The 24669-nt window shown below is 39.3% G+C and overlaps 1 protein-coding gene across 7 annotated transcripts in view; it reads right to left on the reverse strand.

Annotated features, from left to right (window-relative positions):
* Nucleotides 1-24669, reverse strand: part of DLG2 (discs large MAGUK scaffold protein 2) — a 983427-nt gene that overhangs the window by 797274 nt on the left and 161484 nt on the right. For 4 of the 7 annotated variants that reach the window (XM_058044759.1, XM_058044856.1, XM_058044805.1 and 1 more), the window contains one exon: nucleotides 20461-20535. The exons of the other annotated variants lie outside the window; for them this stretch is intronic. In XM_058044759.1, coding sequence (XP_057900742.1) covers nucleotides 20461-20535 — 75 coding nt within the window. The remainder of the gene's footprint in view (nucleotides 1-20460; nucleotides 20536-24669) is intronic. 7 annotated transcript variants of the gene reach the window in all.

Consider the following 24669-nt stretch of genomic DNA (forward strand, 5'->3'; position numbering starts at 1 on the left):
ACTGAGCTCTCACAGTATACACTTTTTGGACTATCACCAAAAAGTTGCTGACTTCTTCACAAGCAACACATTAGATTCAAGCCTTCAGCATTCCAAAGAGACATCACCAATTTTAGAAGAATTTTTTAAAAAAGCAAAAATAAACTAAATGGTCAATGTAATTAATCTCTGGAGAAATTCCACAGAAACAAATTGAGAGAGAGATAGAGAGAGAGAGAGAATCCCACATTCACATATACATTCATTTCTAAATAGCATTTAAATAAGACTTCACAGGTATGATTATCAACTACTGAAAACTGGAATGGAATGCATGGCAATGAAAAGGATTTAAGTGGGGGTTTGGGAACGAGGGAAGGAGAAATGCTGCCTGAGTAACTGGGGAGAACTGTGGGGCCTGTCACATATATCAAAACAAGTAATGGATTCCAAAAGAAGTTCTGAAAGATCCAGCATTAGAGAAACCTGAAATCTGAATCTAAGTTTTTGATATCAGTAACAATACTGAGGAATCATGCAACCATGCACATTTCAGAAAAGATAAAGAGCCAAGAACTATTCTAACATAAGAATGCCTATTGAAAGTCACAACTCATGTCTGCAATTTGATCCAATGAGCTTTTGAGTGGTAACAGAATTAATTGTGGGACTACTTTGAATGACTTCCCATTGATGCTTCCATTTCTTGCTTTTATTGGCCATCAAGAAGGTGTTCTCAACAAATAAATGGGCCAGAAATCTTCCTTGTTATAAAAGCACTTTTCCAGTCTCACTCTATGATAGATTCAATATTTGCTCTCTGCTTCACTTTATCCAAATTTTCTATGATTTTTTGAAAATAAAGAAGTCCACACAGAGATTTACTTCTGTATAATTGGTCTTCAGGTATAAAAAAGCTCCAAAACTTTACTAATGCACCAGTATTTCACATCTGTAAATTGCAACATTTCCTGTTGACATTCAATTTTGAGTGCAATCTATATAGCAGTAACTCCACAGTTACAATCCATTTTACACTTGAGCAGCTCAGTAGTCTGTATACAAGAGACCCATCAGAATGCCCTGCAATGGGCATGTTTAGTATAAATGGGCCTGTTAGCAGGCACATCCTTTTCATCAAAGCATTGAAAACCTCTATGTGAAAGGACCACAACTATTTTTAATGACCTTTCCCAGACCAAGTCATGAAGCAATACATCCTGGTGTGAAAATGTCAGTGGGAGGTTAGCACAATAAAATCCAAGGTAAAATATAGCCTTTACACAGTCATTAAACTATTCTTAAACTGTAGATGCAGTCAGCATCAAGTAACAGGAGCAGGATTACATTTCATACACTTCTGATTTTTCTGCTTTCTTCCTCCCTGTTATAGTTTTTTCATCCCTGGAAGTGTTCAAAAAACAAGCAGACATGGCACTTCATGATACAGTTTCGGGCATGGTGGTATTTGGTCAAAGACTTAATGATTTTTTAGGCCTTTTCCAACCTTAAGGAATCTATGATTCTATCATCTTGCTCTCTTTTCTCCTTTCATGCTGCTACAGTTTTTTTTGCCTTAGGAATCCAGTGAATTCCTCCTGCAGTGAAGCAAAGCATCTTTGAAACAGTTCAGAGACTTTCAGAGTTTCCTCAGCTCCCTTCTCATTAGTCAGCCCAAGTGCAGGGTACCAGCGGACTTCACATCTCCTCAACTTAAGGAATGGGACCACTGAAATAAATAGAAACAAACTCCTTTTTCAAATAGAAGTTGGTCTATAACCTGTACAAACTTAAGAGGCAGGAATGTAAGAGCTGAAGTTGGAGAAGTGCCTTTCCAGAGGGCCTGGACCAAGTCTGCCTACAGGAACAACAGGATAAATAAGTGGTACCACAGCTCCATGTGTTTAGCCTCACTGAACATGCTGCAGCACTTCCAAACAGGGAGGGCTTCAAATTAATGACTGACAAAACAACTGAGGAAAATGAGCCTCTCTTCCCAACAAAACACCAATTTGTGTAAGAGCACTGGGCTGGCAGCCAGAAAACCATGTATTATCACAAAACCTGCTCTGCCATGGCCCTTCCTCTATACCTACAGGCAGAAACAGGCTTTATGCATTGATTTTAACCCTCTTTGTAGAAGGAACTGTTTCAAAGAGACTGATAACCATAAACTAAAACACAAGAAGTTCCACCTCAACACAAGAAAGAACTTCCTTACACTGATGGTGGCAGAGCACTGGAAAAGGTGCCCAGGGAGGTTGCAGAGTCTCCTTCTGTGGAGACATTCACCACCTCCTCCAGACCCACACCTGCTCTAGGTGACCCTGCCTTGGCAGAGGGTTGGACTGGATAGATGTCCAGCTGTCCCTTCTAACCCTAACAATCCTGTGATTCTGTGATTTCAAGAATAATGCTATAACTTCAATATATTTTGGCATAACACACGTGCATTTTGCATCGAGCACTCGGCACATGAAATAGAAAAAAGAAAATTATGCTGTCTTACAGGGTGTGTACTTTTGTGTACATCAGAGAAGAGAGGGTAAAGGGGTTTTCAGGATCCCAAGAGTGTAAGAGTAACTCAGTGAATGCCTGGATGTGCAAATTGTATCTGTAGCTCCCATGCTTCAAAGTGTTTTTCAATAAAAGGTACAATTCTGCAAAGGAATAGAAAATCAAAGTTTTCTAACATAGCACAGCACTCACTAAAAAGCAACACTGTCATTTAATTCTGCTTTCATCATCCTTGAGATATGGATATGTGCAATTAACCCTGGTAGACTGAACATGCACATTCACAGCAAACAACATAAGCATGTATATTACAAATCTATTTTCTGCCCTAAATTTACACTCTCCTCTTTGATCTTCCACAGCCTCTAATTCCATGTGGTGGCTGTTCACTACTTCTTTGTGTGGATATATATATATATATATATATGCCCCAATGATTATTCTGTCTTCACTATTGTGCCTGCTTTTTCCGTTGTTCTTGGGTTTTGGGGTTTTTTCCTGGGTTTCATTTTTACATATCGGCCTTTATTCAGTGAGAAAATTGAAAACTATTTGACCTTTCATTATTACCAAAAATTCCCAACAAATCTTCAAGGTGTTGAATAATGATTACCTGTGATAAAAATTAATGTTTTTTTCCAAAACTCCTCACTACCTGTTGAACATTTCTTTACAAATAAAGAAGAACTATCCTAAATTGAAGTGCTCTTAGTAAATAAAAAATGCATAGCAGCAAGTCACACAAGTCACACGGGCCAAAAATTCAGAAGGAACAAATATGATGCAGTAAAATATTAATCATCAAGGATCAACCCATTGCTTAACTGAACTTAGTGATAAAGGACTGTAAATGGGCAAATTGATGCCATGGCATCAACTTTTTTAAAGGTTTTGGACAGATCTAAGGAATTAGAGAGTATATAATCTGTGTTCTGCTCCAGAAAAAAATTGTAGAAACTATACAAATGAATAAATTTGTAGATTTAAAATTGTAGATCCAGATGGATCACAAAGATGTTGCAAAAAAAGGAAAAATCAAGCTGGATTGAACATACCACAGACATTGTTCACAGACTTTTTAAGTCTCTCCCATCAAATGAGACAACAATCACAAAGATGAGCTTGGTTATTGCTTGGATAACCAGAAAAAGAAAAAAGAAAGCCATCCTTCACAGAAGTCTTATAAATTAACTATGCTCTCAGGAGGTAAAAGAACAGATCCTCCATTGATTTAAAAGCTTGAAAAGAATTGAAAATAAAGGTTAATAATAAAAGGCACTGTTTTGCTGTAGAAGAACAATTTCAGTGAAATCTGTTTAGAATCTCTATTGGCACCTATGTAATTCAAAATACTTATAAATCACCTGAAAATGAGGATAAGAGCAAGCAGACAATGTTTGATGGGGATACTGAGTTATTCACAGTAACAAAATGAAAGACAACTGTGTAAAGCAACAAAACAATTTTGTGGTGCTGGCTAATTCTGCACTAATTCCTGCCAATAAAGGGTGGGATCCACCTGCTTAATCCCATGTGCCTTTAGTCATTTCCATGTGTTTGGGTACCCTTCCTCAACTCAAAGAACTCTCCTGAAGACAGCTACAGCCTATCTCCCCTGAGCTCTTCAGCAGGGATGTTTCAGATCCACTAGAGCCACCAAAAGGCATTCCATTCTAATCTCAGTGAAATTAAATATCAATTATTATAATCTCAACAACAATAGGCTTTAAGCAAACAATGATTATTCAAAAATAATTTCATATACATTTAGTTTTGAATTTATAAGAAACCCTGCTTTACGTCCTGATTTGTTGGGGTTTTTTTACATAAACATAGGGTGAAAATATTTACTTATAATTTATCCTTTCAGGCCAGTTTTCAAGCTAATACATATTTTTCTGGGTGACTTTGACTTAGATTTACATTATTTTATCTCAATGATTGGCAGCTGATAAACATCATCTTCACAATTCAGCTAATAAAGAGGATCATATTGATAGAGAGATTAATTTTTCACTCATTTAACATAAAATTTTATTTCTCACTCCCCCTCCACAGGTTCTTTAATTTTCCCTTGACTAAATGCATGGAGAATAAGCCATCAAACTCAACGTCTGAACTTCCAGTCTTAAAGGTGTTTCATGCTCCTTTATTTTCTTTGTGGTATTACTCATGTTCCTCCTGATCTCAATTCACACTGACTACATTAATTCATTATTTAATGCATTTCAATTCTACCAAAAGTAGGATCCTATAAAAGATACAGCCTAAATATTTGGTGGGGGTGGTAGTGGTGAGGAGGGTTGTGTTTTCTTTTTTAATTAGCTCCTAGAAAGCTGCCAAATGTGGTTTTTACAAGTATCTCCTTTTTTCCTTTATCTCCCGGGTGGCTGTCAAGCAGTAAAACCTAGTTCTTGATACACTTCCACAGATTTTTCACTAGTCAATTGTTCAATAGAGATTTGCCTCCTACCCTCATCATTCAAGGGCTTTCTATTTTCTCCACCTCATTCCCTATGTTGCCACTGTAAGTATATCTGATTGATTGGTCCCAGTTCATCCCTATGTCCCTCTTCAACAAATTTCCTGCTTCCCCACAGAGTATCCCTCCCTTTCTATTTTCCTTTCATTTCTTTCCCAGTCTTGACCACTGGCTGTCTGAGGACATCTGTTTTGAATCAGATATCACTAACTTCAGCCAAATTTGCTTCCTGCCATTTCCTTTAGCTGTATTATCTCCCTTCCTTCTAGATTCCTAGTAAAAAATATATACTAAGTTTCAACTTTTTCCAGCAGAACAGACACAATATATGCCACCTTTGGAGAGTTTCCAATTATATAATGGCAGAAAAGGTGTACATATTTAGTTCCAAGGAGTTCAGACAGGTGAGGTGATCTAACAGATTTACATTTATTTGTCCAAATTACTGGCTTCTCTTCAATCTCCCAGCACAAAAGATCTGTTTTGGGAGGGGTGTGTTATTAGGTGTGAATGCTACTATTGTCTGCCTTTGATCTACCTGCATTAATGACCTCTAAATTTGCTTTGGTCCACAGAGCAACTAGATGATTTGAAAGAATTCAGAAAGTCTTCTCAATTCTTTCAGAAGACTCAGCAAATGGAATCTTTTCACCACTTTTTGTCAAGAGTTGTCCAATCTCTCTTCTTCAGGTGGTATGTGGAATTTACCACCAAAACTATTTAAGATCTGTTATTCCCATTAAAAATTCCACTTTAGGTTTTGGTTTTCAGGGGGATTGATGAGGTTTCAGATGGGAGTTTTCTTCTGCAGGACTATATTAACATATTAATGCTCACAGCTTCTCGAATTTTTTGCCTTTATCTTTTCTTGGCATGCTGCTCTGAGCCAGACCTCTCAGTCATTAATGAAAATACAAAGCAAGTCTGCATATAATACTGGTGCTGGAAAGAGTGCCATCCTCCTTACACAGCTCATATATATCCATCTGGGCGCAGTCACTCCCAGGGGTCTAAAAAGTCATGTAGCAAGACTAAACTCCAAGCCAATTAACATGAACTTTCCTTTAAAACTTCCAGAGATAATGTAGCAAATCCTTAAAACCAGCAGGAGCTGGGTACCTAACTACTCTTGATGTTTTTGAAAGTTTATCTCTAAAAAGTACAAGCATAGCTAATAATTTAGCAATTCTATCAAAACAAGCAATTAAGTGTGTCTTGTATGATTTGTTCTCTATAAAAATCATGCTGTTTGTTTACCCAAATTTGTATTACCCTCTAGACTTTACTGATTTTCATCTCCAATTATTTTATAAGGAATTGAAATCTAATTCATGAGCTACTCACAGTGACACCTAAATCTTTTCTCACAGCAAACCTGTCAAATGAAGACGATCAGTCAGTATAAAATAGACTATTTTTGCCAATGCATATTACCACACTTAGAGAGTAGGAAGTAACTGAGCTACAGTTCACTTAAATTTCACGTTAAGAGTTTGCTGAGCCTCCCAAATTATTTTAAACTGCCTACCTTTCCTAACTTTCTGCCATGATTTGTCTGAGCAATGTAGTTTAAGTACTGCAGTTCTTGACCTTTTTCTTCCACAAATTAGCATAGGAATGTCCATCTGCAAAGGCTTAGGAAAAGGTAATGTGTCTTAAGAGAAATCCTTGCAAATACACTCAGAAAAAGACAGTTACTTAAGTCCATAAGCATCACCTCTGTTTAACCTTTTATTCCACTTTGTCCATGACATTCTACAATCAGGGGTGGCTTGCCCCTGTTAGATGGTGACACTAACATTGTCATATTGTCATTAACATCTCTGCCACACCTTGAGAAGAGCACAATGGAAATGGCTGCAGATCGATGAAGCGTGGTGATCCTAAGAGCTGCCTGATATAGGCCTTAGGTACTCATTTCTGCAATACAGTTCATGAAAATTACAATTGACAAAATTCAGAAAAAGCAGCATGTTGCCTAGAAGCAGGGGGAAATGCAAGAAAGAGAGGAGATAAATGGCTATATTTTCAAATTCCCTGAATTCTACTGCAAATGCCTGCCTGATCTGTGCTTCTAAAAAATCACAATAGATCTCCAAAAGCTCTCAACCCTACTCCCATGCCTAAACCCCTAAACTCCCCTCTTGGTAGGTAAGATTGCTTCATTTTTTTCCCTCAAAAGATGGATGAAAGCTAGCTAGGATGCCCTCAGTATAACTGCATTCTTGCAAAGGGAAATTCAGAGCTCAGTGTAAGCTTCACTCTGGAGAGTACAACCACCAGCAGCAACAAATAAGGTTCAGACAGAGGAAGTCTTCATCCCCCCTGCAAAATGTGGCCAGTTGTACCTGGAGAGATGAAAGAACTTCAGCAAAAAGGATGGGAAATGTACTTCTGGCAAGTCTGGTGCCTGAACCCTTGGAGAAATACAAGCAGGGAAAAAGGCAGGGATGGGAATGGACATGAGTTTCATAAACTGCCTACTTGGAAACTTAATTTTTATCCAAGATGCATTTCAGTCACTGAATTGCTTATGTGGAACCAGGACTTCATAGTCCTGTGATGCATCCACATCTGCTAGATTGGCACTTTGAGAGGGTGTTTCATGGGAGCTCATCTGGGGTAGGGAATAGAAGTAGGAACAAGTTGCTCTGTTATTCTTCAGCCTTTTCAATTTCATGGCAGCTGAGGTCTTCTGGTTCCTGCTCAGAAAGCAAGATAAACTTGAGGCTTATGCAGGTGTGACAGTATCTTTAGTCAGTGAAGAATAAACAGAAAAAATAAGTCAAGAACAAAACTATAAAGACTGCAGTGGTAAGAACTAAATAAAAGAATGGTAAAAAAACCAACTAGCATTTACTTTTCTATGCTTTTAAGTCAAGTTACTTTAAAGGAAAAAAGTTCAAACCACCTTGAACATTGACAGTTTCAACCTGCATCTATGATGGATAGATTTCTGAAGTCGCTTTTTCTAAAATTCTGATATAAAGTATGCTATTATGTCGATATTTTGGGTTTGCATCTAAAAAGAAAACTCCTAAAGCAATGAGCTTTTTCCCCACCTCCTGTCTTGTCTCCCTTACCCTCCTAAAAAAAATGAAAATGTCAAGTCCTTTTTAATAAAATAAAATATGTGTTTTTCAATAACTTTTCTTTCATTCTTGGTTTCAAGATTAAAAGCAATTAATGTTGACCCTGGAAAATTACATATGGAATTTGAAATCATACCACAGTTATGCTGTACTGTATGCACGAATAGATCTCAAAGAAATTTGGGATCTCAGAGAAAGCAGCAAGCATTTGCTATCTATCTAGCTTGGTGTAAGCTAAGGGACATACAGGGTCATTTATCTTAAGGTCTGTCAGAAGCAAGCCAGAATTCAGAACTTCCTCTAGAACAATTCCTGAATGCTTTTTCCTAATCCCACTCATCCTCAGACCGACAATGATGCTCTGCATTTTATGCAAATTCACCAGCAACAAGTACTTAGAAATTAACTGACACTTTTGTTAATTACCTATCAACCAGAACACAAAACAACTCCCACCCCCAACAAAACTGTCCTGATTCTGTAGATTATCACTACCAAACAAAGTAAAAAAAAAAAATAGTAGTGAACCTCCACATCCAAAATACCATTTGGAAGTGGTAACGTAATCACACATGTATGAATAAAGATGTCAAGATTGGTTTAGCAAACAGACCATTCAATAATCTCCATTTTCTTGGATTTTACTGCTTAACAGCAGTTAAGCACATCTAAGAACCCAATAAATATGCAATACAGTAAACTACTACTGTGAATGCTATTAATTCAAATTTTTTCATTTTCAGAGGTGATAAACTGAGAACACCTTTCTACTTTCACTTCAAAATCAATTTTGTCACTGATTTTACTGAAACAAAGGAAGGTCTTATCCAAAGAACTACCATTAAATGGAAAAGAAATACTGTGAATAACTTTACAAGGGCTTCCAAATTTTGTATCAGCCACTATGCAACAAACAATACTCAAAAAGCAACAGAAAATAAGTAAGAAAAATGGAAAGATCTGCTGAAAGACATTTTTTATTTTAGTGGATGCTGAGTTTCCATAGAAGTGATGTTGCAGAAAGTTAGCGGCAATTTGAATTTAATGAAGGATAGCTGAAAAAAAAATCATTATTCAAATCGCCCCCTTAAATCTCTAAAGGCACCTTTCATGCACATATCGTGAGGGGGAGAAAATGCATAGCTGAGCAGATTATTATTAAAGTAGAATATATGCTACACTAGAAAACTGATAAGCAGTACCCTCTTTACTATACTTAAGAACTGATAAAAGTAAATGCCAAGATTTTATTATCAAACCAGTTCTTTATTTTAAAAAAAGTACAGGAGAGGATCCAAACTTCTAAGATTTAATCACTTTTACTATCAAGGGAGAGAGGGAGAAACCAAACCCTGCCCTGTTCCACTGGTGCAAATATAGATTTACATATATGATAGCAGAGTTTTGTTCTACTCATCCAATTCTTATTTTAAGGAGTTTTGGTCTACCAGAAGCTGTAACCTCAAACCCAAGAAGCCATTAAACTCCTAATTCTGGAAGCAGGAAAGATACTCCAAGGGAACTATTACTCTGTACTCTTACCACATCTTATCTCTAAGCATCAACCATGGACTTCTACCATCTGCAGAGGTACAGAGATCCTTTGGGGCTTTTGCTCTCTCTCCTGTGGCCAGCTTTAAGTTTTATGGACCATTTAAAATTACTGGGTCTGCTAATGCCAAATGTGACTAAATTTGCTTTTTAGCAGGCAGACCTGGGCTGAGCTTACAATCAAAGGCTCCACTGTGCAAAGATGCAACAGATCAGCACACTCAGTTTTACAGCAGCAGGACAAATCCAGGCAGACCACAAATTCTCAGGTGAGTTATTCACCTGGCTTTTTAGTGAGACCAATCTTTAAAAAGCATGGTATGTGCTTTATCTGACACATTCATCGAGTAGCAGAGACCTGCCTAGGATGACAGCAGAAGTTAGAAGTGTCTGACAGTGAATAATTTCCAAATTCTCAAGTGAAGTTTTACATGACTGTGTTCCCTGTAACAGCAGATGACTGGGTTCCCTCTCCTGAGGTTTATCCCCCATCCTTCAACTCAGTATTGCCATTCTTCTACAGTCATGACATTTAAATATTTTTAGGTGGCTATCCAGTGTTAGAAATCACAGTTCTTCACTCATGACTGGCTTTTTCTGATTACCTATTCTGCAAGGATAAACAGATTAAAAATAGTAAATGTTTATCCAAATAGGAATATCCCTAAGTACCTCATAAATAAGGACATGGCAGGGAAGAAGAAAATGTAAGAGCTGTTCTGTGGGTGAAAAGAGAGCACCAAAACATGGAAGAGCACTCCCTTAACCATCCTTCCACTCCCAAAATATTTCAAGACCCAGGCTTCTCTCAGAAAATCTGACACTGGTGGCAGAGAAGGGAGTAACACAGCAGTAAGACTGAGAGGCAGATGGCACAGCAAAAAAGAACAGGAGTGAACACTTGCAGGTTTAGATTAACTGGAGAGAGGGACAGAGAGTTATTTATGCAACAGAGATAAGTACAACTGGGGTAAACTCAGGAGCTGACACAGAAGCACAAAGGAGGAGATACTGAAATCTATGTATAAAAATACATATACATAATATATACTTGTGGGAGGAAAAGCTTCAACTTTCCTGTGGTTTTGCTGTTTCTTTCATTCTACAGTGTCCTATTTTAGATGTTTCCACCATACACTATAAACAATTCAGAGGAATAGAGAACACGTAGCCTCTAAATGAAGCTGCCCTGAAACTCAGCTCTGAGCAAAGACAGTGACATTGGAGCAGCTTGCAGATCTGACAGCTCCTGCAGACTGTCACTGTCCCCTTGCTCCTCAGCCAGAGCCCAGCTCACAAAATAACCCAGCAAAGGGGTGGCCCAGGCCACCAAACTGATGTAGCAAAACCCTCTTCTGAAATTATACCTGTGATGGTGAATATTTTTTAAACCTCCCTTTCCACAGAAGAGGAATATTCTGTTCTGTTGTTCACTGCTCTATTACAAAGTCCAAAGGTTGCTTCAAGAGCTGACCAGCTGCATGGCACAGGAAAGTACAAAGATGTGACATTATGCATGGACTATTGGCTTTATTATGGGTTAATTACCCTCAGTGCAGCACTCGTTCCAGAGCTGATATGCTCGGTGTATCCCTACACAATGCAGTCATATTCTCCACCTCTCTGCTTCTCACCCTTGTCTTATAATGGGGATAACAGCTTTCCCAACTTCTTCACAAGGATCTTGTGAAAACAAATTAACATGCTGAGATGCTCAGATGCTGAGGAAATCCAGTGAAGCATCCAAGGCAGGAGAGATGGCCCTACTGTGGATTACATAAATAGGTACTGTTAGAATGACTGACAGGATGTGTCTGAATCTGTAATTAATGCTAAATACTTCAAGCAAATATTTATCCCTGTGACTTCATGTAAGATGATGAGTCTTGATGCAAAAAAAGGAGATGTCCACCAAGAAAAATTCATGCAGGGTCACTGACCTAGAGAGATGGATACTGAAGTTCCCAAGGCTGAGAACCTTTGGGTTTTGGCAAGACTCAAATCCCAGGAAGGGATGACAGAATTCAGTTCTGTTTGCATGGATAATTGAAGCTCTGTTTTTCAAAACTCTGCAAACAGAGTACATTTAGACCTATAATTCACATTCTTCCTGTGACATGTAACAGATTATCAATTACATGTTTTACAGGAAATTTATATTCCCTGCTTCCTTAGAGAGCCCATAACAAATAAAAAAAAAGCAAACAAATCCTAATTTGCATTTGTTCACAACTGGAAAAAAAAGTTTCAAACAGCAAAGAAATGAGTACTCTGCAGAGAAGAGTAATTTCTATCAGCATTCAAAGAAGCTTCTCACATTCATTTCCTGTGAAATGCCTTGCAAAACCTCCCTGATATATAAGCTGTCCCAGTCCCAGGGCAGGATTCCCGTGCTTATTTAGAGTGGCATATGAATGATACCAACAGGGTTAAAGGGAAGACCCCCAAGCACCCCACAGGAGGCATTCAGAACTTTCCAGGAATAAATCTTTGCAGAACACATTTGCTAATATGGCAGTTTATACCCATCTATGTGATAAAGAGAGACTTTTAGGTTCCCAGAGCCCTTTAAGTGCAAATGACATTATACAGTATGTATGCACTGAATGAAAAATAGGACTTGCAATCCGAAAGTACCAATGAAAATGCCACTAAAACATATGGTCTATTATGTTAAACAGATTTTTTTTCAAGGTATTAAGGAAAAAGGCATTAGGTATAATACCAGACTCTGGGAGATGTTGTAATACCTCTACACAGCTTGGGCTGTGCCCAGATCCAATCCTGTTTTCATTTGCATTTTGCCTGTAAATTAGTAGCAGCTCTACCTATCTATTGATGGTAGTAAGGCTTTGCAGAGGGATCCAGACATGCTGGATTGATGGGCTGAGGCCAAGAGAACAAGATTCAACAAGGCCTAGTGCTGGGTTCTGCACTTGGCTGACAATGAGCCCAGGCAGTGCTAAAGGCTGGGGGCAGAACAGCCAGAATCCAGCCCAGCAGAAAAGGCCCTGGGGGTGCTGTGCTGGCTGACAGCAGCTGAACCTGAGCCAGCAGTGCCCAGGTGGCCAAGAAGGCCAGTGGCATCCTGGCCTGGATCAGCACTGGTGTGGCCAGCAGGAGCAGGGCAGGGATTGTCCCCCTGTACTGGGCACTGGTGAGGCCTCACCTCTAATCCTGCGTCCAGTTCTGGGCCCCTCACTGCAAGAAGGACATTGAGGGGCTGGAGAGTCCAGAGAAGGGAAAGGGAGCTGGGGAAGAGTCTGGAGCACAAGTTATGAGGAGCAGCTGAGGAAGTCAGGGGTATTTAGTTTGGAGAAAAAGAGGGTGAGCTGGGACCTTCTTGTTCTCTTCAACTGCTTGAAAGGAGGTTGTAGACAGCTGGAAATCAATCTCTTCCCCCAAACAGCAGTAACAGAATGTGAGGGAATGGACACAAGATGCACCTGGGGAACATTAGTCAGGATAGTAGGAAAAAATTATTCACTGAATAGATGTACATTGATGTACGCTCAATCATTGAAACAAGCTGCCCAGGGAAGTGGTGGAATCACCACTTTCGGAGCTGTTCAAAAGGCATGCAGATGACTTAGTGACTTGGTTTAGTGGTGAGCAGTGCTGAGTTAACTGTTGGACTCCATAATCATAGACGTCTTTTCCAAGCTTAATGACTCTACAGTTCCAAAAGGATAACTATAATGAAATGTGTCTTTGGATTACCTAGAAGGAAAGTCTTGTACACGTGTGTCTGTTGTACCTCAACACTTTGCCACAGACTTGGGCAACACTGAGAAAACCACAGGATACACCTTCAGTTCAGACACTGTGCCAGAGCTGGCTGCCCAGTCTCCTGTATCATTAGTCAGGAGAAACAGTCTTCCATAACCCAATCCATTCACACCAGTGTAAAAGTGAACTGTCCCTCAAAAGTGTTTATAGCTGTCCAACAACATAAATCTGGACAGATGAATTTCACTGTCAGCATCACTATCAAATACTGCTGAGCAAGGCACAGTTTCTATCTTTTTTCTGCCACATCCGCTTCTCCCACAAATTTCATCTATAGACTTTTACTACAGCATGAGGCAGTGAGGCTGCTTGCTAACATATAGTGAGATAGCATGACAGGAATTACTGACCTCTAAGGAAGAGTCCTACTCTTCCATTTGAGCTCCCCTTCACCTGTTGGCTACATGCACATACACTTGTTTAAGTTATATGCTCAACTTCTTTGGTTTCCTCCAAAAAAAGTATTAGATCATTGCTTCATGTTATATTGCAGCACAACTAAGAGAAAAATAATGAAAACAAATTTTCTGACTTTACTGGGGACTAGAAGCACATCTGAGCAGTCATAACAGCCATATTTTCTGGTTATTGCAGGTTGTAAATAAAGAGCAGAGCTAACTTGGGTTTTGTGTATATTGCCATAAACCCAGAATGTTTGACTCACTTGTGTTTGACCTTAGCATGGAATTTCCCATGTCAGGAGAGTGTGGCTTTTGAGTAGCAATATCTCTGGTATATAACCCCCAAGCTAAGTATAGCCTATCACAAAAACTATACTCAAACAGTGCTTTCCCTCTGGGAATAATAAATAATGAATACTGTAGAAATTGCATGTGCACATTGGTTTTAAACTTCAGTAACACTGTCAAAATGTTGCCTGGCTAAATGAGCACTTAAAACAGAATTTTAAAATAGTGTCCAGAAGAAAATTAAGTGTTGTTTAAAATTTTTTGCTCATAAACCTCATAAGCTGCAATGATTTTAAGTAGTTAAATTTATATTTGCTTTTCCATAAAAGTAACTTTAAGTAATTGCTCTCATAAAGATCAATACTAGGTTTCAGCTTTAACAAAATTTCTATAACCAAGTTAGAAATACTTTGCTCTAAATTATGTACTGCTATACTTCTGTGACTGGGACTGCTGCAGAAACATCCTGGTGCTTCCCATAAAACAAAGAAAGCAATAAAGACAGCAAATATCCTATACATAATGTCAGCTTAATGAGATTACTCATTGCAATAACTCATGTAAAATGTTTCCTGATGATGATGTCAAGCAGCTATGTGGGTCAGCCTGCAGATAATGGTTTTGAGCAGCTTAATGTTTATCATAAAAATTTTTACATATACTATCAACTTATCTTCAGAGTTTCTGAGCTTGTTTTGCAGTTTTGAAACCCTTCCATAGTTTCACTGGGAACTGCAATGGGATGAAGGACCATATATGTTATAAATTAGGTATATATAGTTCATTATCAAAAGGCTATTGCCATTTCAAGAAATCTTGTATCCCACTTCTTCCCTTCTACTTGATAAAATAGTGGAGTAAATGGCTTTTTTGCTTGATCTCCCTCCAAATTTGCTTCTAAGCCTAATCCCTCCTGTTTACAGATACTCTGCTAGCCCATGCCTCTATCTACCCAAGCATGAAGCATTTGCTGTCCTGCTGGGATGTGCTGTGGTTTACTGCTAATCCAACACTACCTTAGCCTAGTAAGCCAAATTTTCCCCACTGAATCCGTAAATCAGATTACAGGAGACAATCTTCAGCACCTCCAGCTACTGCCAACAACAATAGGAACAGCATGTTTTTCCCCAGGGAAGGCTGGGGAGGGGTGGTGAAAACAAGGAAGATTCAGAGAGCTATCCAAGGGGAAGGGGGATTTAAGTGGCTGTTTAAAAAAGCATCTTCATAGCTAGCAGTTGGTAACAGACTCAGCATTGCAGGGTTTTTTAACCATGCCTTTTAGAGAATTGGACAGTAAACTGCATTGGGCAAGGAGAGGTACAGGAGACTTAGAAATGAAGAAGATTTGCAGGAATATAGAGACCTAGCAGAAATATGCATAGTATTACTTTAGTACCTCCTTTAAAAATAAAGCTGGGTTTTAGCACTCAGAATTTTCCATTGCCATTAAATACTGAAGTGAAAGACAGAAGAAGCACTGTATTAATAGCTCTGTTCTCAAATATTTCAGTTTATCCACAAAAAGCATTCACCACCACCTGGGTTGTGAGTGAAATTTATTAGCCAACAGGGGTTTAATGGAAAAAGACTTAAAGATCAGAGAGTCCCTGCAAAATGCGTTTCTTGGAGTGCAGAGCAATCTGTTTATTTTATAGAGCACATCTCCACAGGAGAGGATGGGACATCGTTAGGAGGCACAACACTAGTCCCAGGAGAGAGCTGACTCCTGCCAAACAGAGACTTCTATTTGTTTTGTCTTTAACAAAAGCAAGACTGGTTTCAGAAAAAATTCTTCCAGGCTCATAGCCGGAGACCAATTCAGAATATGCATGTTCCAATATGTTTCTGTTTGGCTCCATATCATGTCAGAACATTCTTTACATACATCACAACCACCAAAATTAACTTGCATCTTCCAAGTCATCTTCCAAAAGTACAAATTTCTTTAGAACAACTCCCGGTGAATCTCAATACAAAAGCCTTGATTTGTTTAAACCAGGAATGTTTATGGGTTAACTCTCCTATCAGGCAGGCTAAATTCAGAATTGTGCAGGGCATTAGTGCATTCTTGTTCCTCCAGTGCTCCCAATAAACCAGGAAAAGAAAAAACAGGAGTAACTACATCCTCTGCATACAGACCTATCCCATGTAAATAAAACAAGAACATATGCAGGTTCAAAGAGGAGTGATACTTGCTCTCCTTGCGCTATGGATAGATGGCAAATCAAGGGGCAGAAAGTTCAGCTGCAGAGTTTAAAAGGTTCAGCTGAGAGTTCAGCTGCAGAACAGCCTGGCACCCATGTAAATCTGCAGTCCATGAGCCATAGCAGGTACAGCTGATGCATTTACCCTGCAAGCACCTTCTTCAGGTTCACCTTCCCTTAAAGTCACTGTCACCCTCTTCACATTTAGGGGGCAGCTGATGCTGAATGAGGCTTTGCTTAAGGCATGTGCCAGATCCTTAATCTTTTGTGCTCACACCCCTTTTACTGCTTCTTCCTGCTGCTTCTCCATGGCAAATGATGCCCAAAAGGGATTTTTTCCGTGGGCTAGAACAGAGGGCCAAAGAGCTCTGCTGAGAATGCAGCAGGGATATGCAGAGGAATCCTATATATGCTGCAGGGTGATCTAAGGTGAATGCTTGTGCTGAGTGCCAAGCTCAAGAAAAGCTGTCAAGTGGGCAAGAAGGAAAGACAGCCCCAAATGTTTTTGCAACACAGGTGCAGCTTCTGACACTTCATTATCTTTACATAATGGATCTAGCTAGCAAGCAGCCACAGCGATAGGGAGGTGAAGTTTCATGGAGAGCAGTACAGTGAACTCTTTTTGCAGTATTTTATAATCAAACACTACAATCCTTTGGAAGACGTGACTAAAAGTGCAAGTGCAGACAAAGCCACCCTTAGGTAATTCCCTAGATTAAAACTCTCAGACTCAAAATGGATCTAATTAAGGACATTGTGAAGGCACAAAAAGTCAGCATGCACTTATGGCCTCTTTTGCAGATGGTGAGTTGCCAAACAGAATTGAGAATCTTAACTGCAAGAACCATCGACAAATTCAAAGAGGATGGTAAATTAGGGATGGCAAAATTCAGACTGTTACATAACAGCAATGCTGCCAGATCTCCTGGTTCTTGCATTAGATGCAAAAGGCCCTCCCAAGAGAGGACATAGTGCTTTATATAAAAAATACTGAAAAAGGAGACCACAGACACATGTCATCCTCAGTGACACAGCCAGCACAACTGATGAAAGAGGATACCTTTCCTAGCAGTTTGTTTTTCCTTCATTGTTCGACACCGTTCCCTGCACCACTGTTGAGAGACATCCAAACACATGGTGTCCTTATCTAATAGAGTTGCCACAACTGGCCAGATGTCTGCTTTTTTTTTCCCCTTCAAGACTTTTTAAGAGGCAATATGCTTTGATGTGTCACTAGAAGTTTTCATTTCATTAATCAGCTTTCTATCAAAATGCTGATGTTTCACAGATATTTTTCTGTGATAAAGGCAAGTCAGCTAAAAAACACTGTTGAAAACAGATAGGGAAAATATCGACCACTCGAAGTTAATTTCTGTCTGATTTAATTTTCTCCAACTGTCTGCATTAGTCTCCCAGGAAAATAAGTCTACTCAAGTATAGTAAAATCTGCCTATAAGTATGTGATACAGATAAGACAGACAGTTTGTCTGTTTGGCTGAGTAGAATACTGCTTGATAAAAAAGAAGCAGAAGGTACTTGGGAATTACAACTTATTTGCCTTCACTCTATTCAGTTTCTATAATCAAGAAAAAATACAGATGATAACAAGCTTTAAGTAGGCAATTACCTCAAGGACCACATGCTGTACTCTACAATCAAAAAAATAGCAACCAAGTGAAGGGTTGAAATATACTCTAATAGAAAGTTGGGGGCTTTTTTTTCATACACTCAGAATTGCCTGGGTTAGAAAATACCTTAAAAGACCATCTAGTCCCACCCATGGGTGGGAATGCTTTTCACTAGAGCAGGTTGTCCGGTCTCATCCACCCTAATCTTGAGCAATTCCAGGCATGAAGCATCCACAACTTCTCTAGGCAACCTGTTTCAGTGTCTCACCAACCTCACAGTAAAGAATTCTTTTTTATGTCCAACCTAACTTTACCCTGTTTCAGCTTAAAAATATGACCACTTGTCTTGTCTTTAAAGATCCTATTAAAAAGTTTGTCCCTGTCTTCCTTTATAAGCCTCCTTTAAATGGGGAAAGGCCACAATAAGGTCTCTCTTCTCCCGGGCAAACAGACCCTGTCTTTGCTGAAGAGGCACACCAGCCTTCTAACCATTTCCTTGGCCTCCTCTAGACCTGCTCTAACAGGTCCACATCCTTCTTATGCTGAGATCCCAGAGCTGGACACAGCACTCCAGGTGGAGTCTCATCACAGTAGAGCAGAAGGGCAGAATCCCCTCCCTCACCCTGCTGGCCACACTGCTTTGGATGAAGCCCAGGATACAACCGGCATTCTGGGCTGGGAGTGTGCATTGCCTGTTCATGTTGAGTTTTTTACCCACCAGTACCCCCCATTCCTTCTTCTCAGGGCTGCTCTCAATTAATTTATCTCACATCTCGCAGTATTTGCTGACACTGCTGATTATCTTGACTCAAGTGCAGCACCTTGCACTTGGCCTTGTTAAACTTAATGAGATCCACATTGGTGCACATCTCCAGCCTGTGACAGTCCCTCTGGATGGCATCTCCTACCTCCAGCATAACAACTGCACCATTCAGCTTGGTGTTATCTGCAAATTTGCGGGAGCTACACTCAATCCCAGTGTCTGTTTTGTTGATTAAGATGTTAACTAATATTGGTCCCAGAACCAGTTTCCACTCTAACAGTTTAAAAATAATAACACTTGAAGTTATTCTGATCTTAGACAATTTCTCATGCTTAGAAAGAGAACAAAGGTCAATTTTCAGCTTACCATTTTTTGTGACACTATATGCATGCACAGATATCTAACAAGAGACAAACAAAGAATACTCAAACACTTATTTTTTATAGTTTAAGAAATAAGTATCCTAAAAATGCCCAAGGCATTTAAAGCTGCTATATAAAAAGTCAGGTCATGACATTGTATTGAGTGCACCTGCTCTTGATTTGCTACAAATGTTCAACACAGTTCCAGTTCTCAAAGCCTCACACTACCATTCATGCTGCAATCCTCTTAACATAAACACAAAACAACATAAACCACACCACAAAGTCAGTCCAAAGTCTTTAAAAATGGAAACTAATAATTAGAACGAGCTAATAAGTTACTGGCCTGGATCCTCACCTGGTGAAAGACTGGGTAGTTCAATCTATATTTTTAAGTGGGTGTCATCATACAGACAAACAATAACACAAACAATTTTAACGTAATATAAAGACGATCAAAACCCCAGAGCTTACAATCACTTGCAATATTAGTGACAGACTGAGCAAGAGTGACGACTTGAATTTGTTTCTCATTCATCTACTCATAAAAGGTGACAAGTTGATAGCTGTGGACCAACATCATGCTGTGGTCCAGAGCCAATGGAGATGTCAGTGAATTCTTGCCAATGTTTTAGGTGCAATAAATTATCAGAGCTCTATTAGTCGGCCCTCTAACTTCCAACACCCAAAGATTTGGCTCTATCTACAATGCATGTTCAGACAAGATATAAATCAAAGCAGTGTCAACTTGACCACAGTTAGGTTTTTTCCTTCTCAAATATTACTCAGACTTTGATACTTAAAAGCAAATCTCACTGAAGTCATCTAATTTGCAGGAGGAGGAAAGCATTTACAGCAGAAATTTCCTATAAACTCAGCAGACCAAGATTTACTCATTATCCATCATCCCAAAAGCTGTTGTTATCTATGCTGGACAAATTCCTACTTAATAGTCTGTAAAGCACTTGAAATCATCAGTCTTTCTTGCATAAGAATGTGGAAAAGGAAAGATCATTTCCCCTTCCCTCAATCACCACCTGGATCTGGACAGCTCCCAGTTACCACATTCAGCTGGGGCCCAGTTACAGAAATCAACAGTAACTCTGCACTCCCTAAGCTGGACTCCACCATCACCCTATACCAAGCTTGCCACCAATCCCCACTGCTCCAAGTTGAATGCATTAAATTCCTGAAGAGTCTGAACTTCTGGAGAAGAACTGCTAAGCCACAACTCAACACATCAACAGTTTAGGCTTCCCAAGGAGCTTGGTCTAGACTTAAGACTCATTACTGTTCTTTCTCAAATGCATTAATTATGGAAATTTTACCTGCCCAGGGCGGCTCCAAGCACAGAGACTTACCATTCAGTCCCTCAAATCTTTGTATTAAAAGGCTCAAACTTACGGTAGAGTGCTGAATGGGTATCCAGGCAGGTGTTTCGACTGAGCATTTGTGAGATGGGCATCTGCCATGGCTCTGCTGCAAACAAGTGAAAAGGGCATTACACACAACACAGTACGTGCTGCAATCGCTAGGCGCGATGGGCTCCATTCCATAGGGAGCATCTAGGAGTTTGCTCGTAGTCATCACACCTCACAAAGTCATTTTCCACTGTCATGTAGGAAGAATAATCTGCAGTTTGCAGGACCAAAAAGGCCACATGAGTTGTCTATTAATTTTGCATTGAAGTTCTGGGTTACGTGGATGGAAATACATCCACTCCCAACCCCGAGTGTGTGCCATCTGCCTTCCCTCCACAGTGGAGCATTCAGAGAACGGCGGAGTGTCAGTCAGCAGGTAGAGATTGGCTTTTTTCTCCCATTTCATGACAGGCTGCATTTTTTCCATGATGTCCCCTTTGAACCAGTGATAGATGCAGCCTGAAACACCCATCAGGGCTATTTTCTAGGAAGAGCAAGTATGCCCCAAATTTTTAGGGCATGTTTCTTTTCTGAGCAGAATGCTCTGTTTGCTCCCCAGGTTGGTCCCTGGAGAACATGAGCAAATATCCAAGACTCCTGCAGTTCCCTGAAACTTTACAGAACAAAAAGAGTGAGGGGTTGATTTAAAGTCTAACATTCCACATGGCAGTGCAAGATGCAACCATCAGGCCTTCAGGCTGATCTTCCTGTAATCTCCCTTGCATTTGCTGTGATTCAATTACATTTCAGCCAAGGTTTGGAGCCCATCAGAATGAATTGCACAGCAGATTGGGTCAGAGTCCCTGAAGAAAAGTTCAGAATAAATTCTGGTGTCTGCCACCATTACTCTCAGCATTTCACATAAGAGTTAAACTATTATTTACTCCCTGAATTGGAGGACTCCTGTAACCAGGTATTTTCCTGAAGCTGGAAGTAGTATGGGGAAAAAAAAAGCTTTCTTCTTTTTATTTTCATTTAAGCCTGATATATCACAAGCAGCTACATTTCACCTTTCTTTTCCCCATGCTGAGAGTAAAGGATAGAAACCTCTGCAAACACTAATGATTAGATTTCACACAATTTTCAGTTTTGAGTCTAATTTAAAAGCTACTAGTCTTTTGTTCTTTATCTCCAAAAAGTTAACATTTGTAAAGCAGTGCAGTACTACTTTTACAAGTTAAAAAAAAAAAAAGTGGATATCAGATTAAACTTTGTATTCTCCAAAATTTAAAACTGGCTATCTTTAACATTTTCAATTAGACAACTTCAAGAAATATTCAAAAAAACAGCTAGCAAGCAAGAATCACTGTATTTTTAGATAACAGTTTAGAAAGTCCTTTTAAAAAGGATTTGAAAAAGTCACTGCTATCATACCACCAGAACCCTGCAGGTGTGTGTTATCTCCTGTAAGGAAGGGATGAATGCAACAGTAAACAGTGTAATCCTATCAAGATAATAAAACTATAAATTAATTCTGATTAAAAATACAGCATGAAACACTAGTAATTATTTTTTACTTTAACAATTGTACACTTTCATTCTTCATTCCAAGGCAAGTTAAACGCAAGGTAATTAATAAATGTGCTTTGGACTGAAAGCATTTTTCTGATTAAAAGCCTGATCTTACAGATGGAACTATGTATAACTTTGTCAGGAGACTCCTCAAAAAGACTCCTTGCATTTTTAAGAGAACACTTTTGCAGGATAAAAGCTCCAAATCTCATAGCAGGAGGGGCTTATTGTACTCTTGTCTTTGAGATTCATACCTAAATTGTCCCAAGGCCTAGAATCCCCTGGCACTTGTGCATATTCAAAGGTCAAAGAGACAGCAGTAACTGGGAATTGCTCAGAGGCAGCAGTTGTACAGAGTTCCCAATTTTTCAGGGCAAGAGCTGTGCTGGTTGTTCCTCTGGGATGTAGGGTGACCTGCAGTGTTTGGCCTTTCACAGCTGGATATTTGAATTACTGTTCTGGTAACATGACATTGCACTGGTACTGTCTGAGAAATGCATGTAGTTCAAGGGCAAGGACTGAACACTTCTACCGCTTTTTGCGGATTTAGAGTTGGATTATTTTTGAAAATTACAGAATATTTCCTATTTGAATGATCACTTCTTTTTGTTTTGTGTAAAAATCAATGCATTTCACTCCTTTCATATCTTAGACCCTCACCTGGTTGAAACAAGTCTTAGATATAAGGTTGTATATCAGCTGCTGGTCACACTTTCCTTCCTAAATGCTCAGGGTTTTTTAATAGCCAAAAGCTCCAACATCTAGAGAAGCCAATTTTAAAAAATAGCCAAAAATTCAACACTACCTAAAGTATTCTGCAGGCATATGCAATACAAGTAAGCATAGGAATAAATACATTGGCAAATATTTACAGGCTGTAGAAGGAATTAATTAAATTTGATTATTACTGCTAACATTTTCCTCAGCTTAGGAGTTTGGTAAGCCAAAAAAATACAGAACTTGGCCCACCACTACACTGAAAGGCTAAAAATCTCAAAAGTGATGAGAATCCATAGTTTAAACCCATCTTTCTTCAGAAAGCCTTCAAGGGAGGACAGAAGCACCTCAAGTTTGTTTTTTCATGTTTGCCAACAGTCATGTGCAAATATACCTTGCCCTGCTGTTTGGGGGAATATGTGCTAATACAAGTTTTTCTCCATCCTAAATGGAAAGAGAGGGGCTGTTTCTCTATAGGTCATGAATGAGTGATTTCCAGATCTTGCTTTACTCCCTTTCTTAGAGGATACTCTGCCTCCTGCACTGAGCTTCCCCTTGAGACAGCTCCTACACAGTGACAGACACAGCCATCCAGGCAGAGACTTTATCACAGCTTACTGAAATCAAAGCCTTCAAAATACACAATAAGATCTTTTTTATAATTTTTATATAAAGAGACTTGGGTACACAAAAGAATAATTTCATTCTCATTGCTGAATTCAGCATCATTCACAGCTTTTTTTCTGGGATGACACTTCCAACACTTGATAAATTGCATAGCAATGATACAGCCAGGAAGCAGTGAAGCAATGACCAAAGTCAGATAGAGATGCTACCCCCACATTCAGCTAGAGACAGTGCAGTTTCTTCTCTGGAGGCCCTGACACATGTAATTCCCAAACCTATAGGTTTATCAAACCTCCAGAAATGCAGACCCCGGGGGTAACCAGCAGACAGAAGAGCACCAATCTCAGGAAACAAAAAACAAGGCTGCAAGCCCTTCAGAGTCCATGCACAACACCTGCCTTCCTAGCAAGCAGCCCTTAAGCAAACTTCTTTCTTACATGCTTTCCTCAGTTAGGTGTTAAAATAACTGACTGCTACCAGCACTATTTAGGGACATCAGTATAATGTATTTGGAAATGCATTAACACAATGCAGAGTGGGAGCGCATCAGTGCCCACAGCAATATTGCAGAGGGAAATAACTGCACACTGAATATTGAACTAGAAGGTGAGAGCTTAGGAGCACTGCACAAGAGAGGTTTCAGGTGGCAGAGATGCAAGTGCACCTCAGCAAGATCTGGGGAAGATTTCAAGGAAGAACTCCTCTTTTGTGTTGAGCGACTTCAGGATAGGTATATCTTATTGCCACTTTCTCATAGGCAGGGAGAGATTTTTATATACATAAAATTTCAATATCAATACCAAATTTGGATGGCCAAATATTAACATGATTCTGTCTGGAGACACATTCAGAGGCAGATCTTATCTCTGCAGGAAGATGGAACAAAATCCAGAGAGGATATTTAGGAATATAAAGGTTCAGGGCTTGTTGAACTGCAGGACTCTTTATGATAGCACTTAATATTCATTCTCAGAGAAGGTATTGCTGATGAAAGTCAAAAGAAGTCACAGGCCATATTCGATTTGTATCCACTGAAATGGCCAGGAATACAAATACAAGAAATTGTATCCAAGTCCTTGAGTGAGGTCTCTGGTAACAAAAGCATTGGCTGAAGTCAATCCCAGGCGAACATTCTCAGCTACTTCTACACATCCTTCCAAATTATCTTCTCTGATGCTCTGGAGACATGAAAATCGTAGATCTCAACTAGAGGTCTCAGACTGAGCAAAATATAACAACATACCAGGCTATACCCCTGGCCTAATGATTCACTCATAAATAACCATTCCGTTCTCCTTGACTGCACATATCTTCTCATTTTCCAAAAGTCTTGCAT

Source organism: Melospiza georgiana, chromosome 2 (assembly GCF_028018845.1).
Source record: "Melospiza georgiana isolate bMelGeo1 chromosome 2, bMelGeo1.pri, whole genome shotgun sequence".
NCBI lineage: Eukaryota > Metazoa > Chordata > Aves > Passeriformes > Passerellidae > Melospiza > Melospiza georgiana.